This window comes from Gavialis gangeticus, unplaced genomic scaffold, assembly GCF_001723915.1.
Source record: "Gavialis gangeticus isolate Ggan-Ray unplaced genomic scaffold, GavGan_comp1, whole genome shotgun sequence".
In the NCBI taxonomy this organism is placed as follows: Eukaryota; Metazoa; Chordata; order Crocodylia; family Gavialidae; genus Gavialis; species Gavialis gangeticus.
This window is the reverse complement of record NW_017729022.1, coordinates 75,802,127-75,808,696: the sequence shown is the minus strand read 5'-3', so window position 1 is coordinate 75,808,696 and position 6,570 is coordinate 75,802,127. Positions and strand designations below refer to the sequence as shown.

The 6,570-nt window shown below is 39.5% G+C and overlaps 1 protein-coding gene across 2 annotated transcripts in view; it reads left to right on the top strand.

The window, feature by feature from the left end:
- BRAF (B-Raf proto-oncogene, serine/threonine kinase) overlaps nucleotides 1–6,570 on the top strand; it is a 148,050-nt gene that overhangs the window by 124,317 nt on the left and 17,163 nt on the right. The window contains exons 17-18 of one of the 2 annotated variants that reach the window (XM_019515423.1): nucleotides 1,502–1,636; nucleotides 2,947–3,100. In XM_019515423.1, the coding sequence (XP_019370968.1) occupies nucleotides 1,502–1,636; nucleotides 2,947–3,100 (289 nt within the window). Of the gene's footprint in view, nucleotides 1–1,501; nucleotides 1,637–2,946; nucleotides 3,268–6,570 lie in introns of those variants that run through there. The other variant, XM_019515424.1, reaches the window with a different exon arrangement.

The following is a 6,570-nucleotide window of genomic DNA, read 5'->3' as shown; positions in this document are numbered from 1 at the left end:
AGCCACAGCATCACATTGAAGGCTTATGTTCATCTTGTGGTTGCTCATGACCCTCAAGTCCCTTTCATCTGTAGTGCTAACCAGTATAGCACTGCCGAGCCTATAAGTATGCTGGATTTATGGCACCTGCCTGCCCTCAGATAGTCCTAAGTCAACATTCCCCACTTCCCTGCTTCTACCTACCTGTCTCACACCTATTGTCTCCCATGGTCTTTGATCTGCACTGCCACACATTTGCATTTTCAGACCTGCATTTTGCATATTGGCTTCTATTCCATCCAGGAGAACACAAAACAACAACAGACTCTCCCTGTGTCCATAGAAAGATGTTTGTGCCTGAAAGCTTGCAAAGAACCATTTTTACAACTATTTAGTTGGTCTAATAAAAGACATCACATTTACCTAAAGAACCTTGTCTGCCTATGTCCTGTACAAACTGTCCTTCTTCAGGAGAACTGGTGATCTTCGGTGACAGCTGCTGCATGGGATCCTGGCCACAGGCACCTTTGTCCACCCATTAGATTTGGCACTGCTGGTGGCTCACCCTTTCTGCAAGAAGGTGATGGAGGAGACTGTTCCATGCCTTTCTGGACTGTCCCTGGCGGCTGCTGCTGCTCTTTGCTGTCTTTAGCATCCTTTTTGGTGTCTTGGACTTGAACTCTTTCAAGAACATGTACATCTACTGTGTCCCATACCAAGCAGCCAACAAGAGCATGATCTGCTTGCCCAGCTTCTTCCTGAGCCAGACCAAGATGGCAACTCTGAAAAGCCTCAGAAACCAGCTCACGAGGACTGGCTCCAATGATGTCATCCAACTGTTCTGGTTCTTGGTCCAGGCAGGATTTATAGTTGAATATGGACATTTCACTTTGCAGCAAAATGGGGACCAGCTTGTGTCATGTTTGGCCCTTGAGGGGACACTCCGCAAGGTGAAAGATGAACAGCTGGTCCTAAGTATGCAACCTCATGAAGGGTATTGCTGGGAAAGGGGATTCAGTCTCTAATGAGAAGGTATTTTTGTTGCTGACAAGTGTTTCATGTTTCAAGTATGCATTTTTCCACTTTTATCTTTTGTTTTGTATAAAGGTTTGAAAAATCAGAAGTTTCTCTGTATGTCTCTGTGTCTGTGTATCTTCCCCCCCCCAATATTTTGAAAAAATAGGGAAGAGAAAATATGTGAAGAGACTCCTTGCTTTTCATAAGTGAAGATTTACAGCTGTATGTGCTGAATGTTTCTTTAATTGCACTTAGGTGTGCACTTGCCATTGACTTTTCAAATGAAATAGGTCAGCACAAAACCGTTAAATTGCACATTTAAAAATTTCAGGCATGTTGCTGCAACACAGCAGATTATTCTTTTTATTATCACTTTTGGTGCACAAAGTATGGTGAAACCTACTTGTTCCAGCTGAAACATTTCTTGATATATATACATTTGTTTGTTTGATTGTTACATGTTTTGATTTATAAATTTCTTTCCCTTTTCCTTTTCAAAACAAAGATCATTTTTATGGTGGGACGAGGATATCTGTCTCCAGATCTCAGTAAAGTTAGAAGTAATTGTCCAAAAGCCATGAAGAGGCTAATGGCAGAGTGCTTGAAAAAGAAGAGAGATGAGCGACCCCTTTTTCCTCAGGTAAGAAATGTTCCTGTTTTGGATTGTGGGCAACTCTGAGAAGTAGGCAAAGGCAGGTATAGTATGCACTTGTCATCCAGTTCAAGACTGTTTCTTTGAACTTAGGCTCAAGTTACACGTTCAGATAGTAAAACTGGTAGTTTAGCACAAGGGTGGCTAACATGTGGCACATGTGCCACAAATAGCAAAGGCAGCCTCTGTGTGTGATACGTGGCAGACTGACCAGGGAGCAGAAAGCAGAGCAGCAGATTAGGCAGGGAGTGGGGATTGGAGTGGTACTTGGAGGGTGTGGGACTTAATTTGTGGCATGCCTGACCATAAGGTTGGCCCCCACTGGTTTAGCCCATGGTTAGTATTCTGTAGTTGGCAAAGTGTGTTCAATACAGCAGAATATTAAAATGACTTGTATGTTGTCAGTTTAGCTTTCATGAATTGATGAAGAATTGATGGTCTACTCCCAATACATCCAGTTAATGACACATTAACTTCAGTGTTATACATCCTAAGGGGATGGACAAATGTACATTTTTAGTGGCTTCCAAAGAGAAGGGGGAGCTGCTGCATAGGAATGCACGTACGCATGATTCTGTAGCAAGTCAAATGAGCTACATTGATCTTGAATGAAGCAGGGTTAAAGTTGAGGGAAAGTTGGAGCAGTCTTGCTACACTTATATTGCTATAGAGTTCATGTAACAGTTACAGCAAAATGGGATAGCACTTTTCCTCCCCTTTTTTGAAATTGTTCCAGATGTATATTTGCCCATGTCCTACAGAGCAATTGACGGGTAGTTTTTTTTTTTTTTGTGGTATATTTTTGTGCTGTTTCTGTCTGGGAAAATATCCTTGAATTCTAAATATTTGGGGTTTTCTTTTTTAATGTTGATTCAGTGCATTAAAACAAATATGAGTTCTCCCTGCTGGCTATGCAGTAGAGATTTTAAGCAAGCAGCTTTAAAAGCTGTGTTTATTTTTGGTGACATCCTGGATGCTGTTGTACAAACAAGGAAGTAAACAAAAGGCAGCCATGTTGCTGTCTTCATCAGACTCCCACAGCAAAGTAAGTGTTTGTTAAGGTGAAATATGAAGTAGTGTCTTGCAGAAGGGATTTTTTTTTAGATTTCTGAGGAAATACAACAGACATGAAAATGCAAAATGTTAAATCTTTTTTTAATGATGATTTAATTGTCTTTGATTGTAACTTGTTACCTAGAATTAATCAATGTTCTGCCCATGGCTTTACAGTGATGTGTTACCACTCTGCAGTACCAGATTTGATTTCCCCCCCCCCCTTGTTTTCTCACTTATTTTAGATACTTGCCTCCATTGAGCTTCTGGCCCGGTCATTGCCAAAAATTCACCGCAGTGCATCTGAGCCCTCGTTAAACCGGGCTGGTTTCCAGACGGAGGATTTTAGTCTGTATGCTTGTGCTTCTCCAAAAACACCCATCCAAGCAGGGGGATACGGTGGGTTTCCTGTACACTGAAAAGAGGTTGAAAGCGTGTGTGTGTGTATGTATGTGCACGTGTGCTGACATGTTCCCATATATGTGCACACATGTGCATATGTTCTGAATTCCTACCAGCTGTTCTCTTTTAAGGTGCACTGAGGGAATAAAGACTCACTTAATGCTGGCTTTGTCCCTGGCATGAAGTCTGTTGCTGGCAATGGAAAGCCTGGGAACTGCTGTCACAAAAAAGATTTTAAGGTCACTTAAGAGAAAAGGGAAAAGTCACTTCAAAGCAAAATAATTGCTTGGGTCACTGGGTTATACCTTGCATTTACTTTTGCTTGATTTGCCATCTTATCTAAGTTTACTGGTTAAGTTAGTTACTCTGAGGATGGTGTCTTTAAACTGGTCAATCTGCCTTAAATTTTTACAACTGAATCATCATTGGGCATGAGAAATAGGTTTTAGATTCTTAAGTTAGAAGTATTGCTGATATGAGTAAGTGTGGAAAGTGAACTTGGCTGCAAGGCTGAACACAGTCAAAACTTAGATTTAGTTAGCAGAGGTGAGAAAATACAACACAGAATGTAAAGGAAGACCTTGGCAACGTGTACTCCTTTCTTTTTAACTTTATGATTTAAAATAGTGATAGTTAGAAAACATCTTTTCCTGGAGAGGAGATCTGTATTTTGTCTAAATGTTCTGACCTGATGTGGTTGAACACCTTCTACAAATGTTTCCTTTTGCAAGAAAAAAAATTCTGAATTATTCCTACTGCATCTGAACAGCACATATATTACTAATAACCATCAAATTCTTCAGAGTAGCAGGGACCATAAAATAAGAAGCACAACAGCAAAGGATCACATAAGCAAATGTATGTCTGCTATGCAGTAACATGTTACTACCCATAATGGGAAAACACATTCTGAAAAAAGTGAAGAGGTAAAATTTAAGAGCAGATTTTGATGAAAAAACAATATATTATGAATATTGTTAAGAAAATGATCTGCTCTTATATTACTGTTTTAGTTATTAATATTGCTGGAGTGGTCTCTATTCTGTAGAGAGCTTTTTTTTTTCTTCTTTCTCTTTTTTACTCGTGTATAGAAGTTATGAACTGGACTGCAAAGATCTAGAAAGATAAACTACAAAGCACTAGTATCATCACACCAGTTCACTTATACATTTTAATTTTTTTTGTTAGACTTTTCATCTGGAGCAGGTAAATCAGAGTAGTTCTGTCGGTTTCAGATTATACTGACCTCTGGGTGACACACATTAAATGTTTTCACAATACAGACATTGAGTCATTTTTCTCTTGTGTTTCTGACCTGTGATCTGGTATATTTGGCAATTGTTTTAAATGTTAAGGTGTTACCTTGATAGATTCCTCTCTATAGAAGAACAGCTTTTGCTGTTCTGGTTAGGCACTCGAGATGGGAAGTATTTCCTAATTGACTTCTGGCTGTATCATTTATAGTAAAGTTTGCAGTGTTGCCATTTAATATGTTATACTCTAAGGGTGGGGAATATATAAAGTTTACTTTCATGCCATGTCCCTCTGTTAGAGTTGGGTGTCTAACCGTGTGCTCACAGATCCTTTTAAAATAGTAGTTGGTATTTAAGGGCTAAGAGAGGATAAGTGATTCCTCCATTCCCTACACTATAATAATCTTCTCCCTTTAATAGTTTTCTGTATTCACCTAGAGTAGTCTCAGAGCTAACTCTGTTGTTTTTCATTGTGGTAGACAGCAAAACTAATGGCAAATAGTTGTTATTAGTCTTAGGTTTAGGTAGAAACGGTGGTATGTTTTAATTTTGACTAGTTTCTCATCTTTTTATTTTTCCTTACCATGGCAGACCCATCTTAAAATGAGGATTTAACAAGGGTTTTTTTTCCATGTGTCAGTGACATTTCTCATTTCATATAGTCAAGAAAATTGCTGCTTAAGCCTTGGGAAATGGCATTCAGCTGAAGGCTATGTATGATGTCTTCCCTACTAGGTGGAAGTATCAAGTACCATGGCTTTTAAACCTCCGACAGTATCAAAGCATAAAATGATGCAAAATCCCAGGCAAAGAGGGCTTCTCCTCTTGTAAAATTATTTCTGGAAGTGATAGGTGCTTCAACAAAGATCCCACAGTCAGAGCTGGATTGGCTTTCCTGGGTCTTGGAGTCTTAAAAAGCTTCATCTACATTAGAGCATTCTTTGCCTCTGTCTCATGAAAGCACCAAGAGCCCATTGAAAATGCTGGTGATGATGTCAGAGAACATGGAACTGTCACTGTTGTCTTGCCCCAGTATTAGGGTCCGTTATCATTTTAAGTAAGATTTTTTTGTGTGTGTGTGTGTTGTTTCTAGAGCAGTTTTCCTCACTAGTGGTGTGCCAGCAGGACCACAATATTGGAAAACTCAGTGCCATTCTTAAATTTGTAGAGCTTTTTTTCCTGCTCTATCCAAGCACAGTGCATCGGAGTTCTGCAAGTCACTTTCTTGCATGTATCATTTAACTACTCTTGTTAACCATAGCTAAGTCCTTAAGGAGACACTGTGCTGAAATGTCATGTTCCGTGTTCTTCATTCTGTAGGCTTAGCATACAGAATGAATTCACTCTTGGTAAGCACTGACATCTTTAAGACATCAGTTGTTTTAGGAATAAAGAATCTGAAAGACAGAATCTATTGTCATGTGTCCAGACAATAAAACATTCTCACAAAGAATGTTTTCAGCTGTCATTCTTGGGACTTTTCACTGTATCCAGGACCTATGCAAAATCAACATCCAACTGCTCGTGGTTTCTTTGGGGACCTTGTCCCTACTCCCAGGACTGTTTCAGGATCTTCATTTCTTTTCTAGAAGCTTATTTTTATATCTTAACATGGCAAAAAAATACAGGAAGCCTCTTAAACTTATGGTGAGAAACAAGCCATAAAAGTTATTAGTCCTTGGGCTAGTTGTTGCTCCAGGTTATATTTGCCAACCCCAAATCCACAATGGTATTTAAGTACCTAACTGCCATTGATTTCAATCGTGATTTCAGTAAGAATTAGGTACCTAAATAGGATTTTGCCACCATAGCACTTTTCTGGATATGGGCCTTCGTCATGTCTGTGCTAGAAGGTCCAATAAGATTTTTATCTACACAGGTGAAGCAAGATGGAAAGCTGCATTTTTGTCACCTCCCTTCCCCCTCCCCTTTCCACCCCCCATCACAAGTCTGTGAATTAAGTACCTCTGCCAGCTTGGCTATTAAACAAGTCATGCCTTCATTTCTAGGGGAGCTCACATTATGCCAATAAGTTCTTGACCCCTGAAGGTGCATATTTACCAGACTACAACCTTGCATCCTTTTTAGACATGTAGATTTTTTTAATCTCATATGCTGTCTAGGAAAAGAAGCTAGGTGACAGGCTTCTTATAAAATATAAATATATTGCTGTTTGGCCAGATCTAGGCTTCCCGTCTTAGCATGTCCGTATGG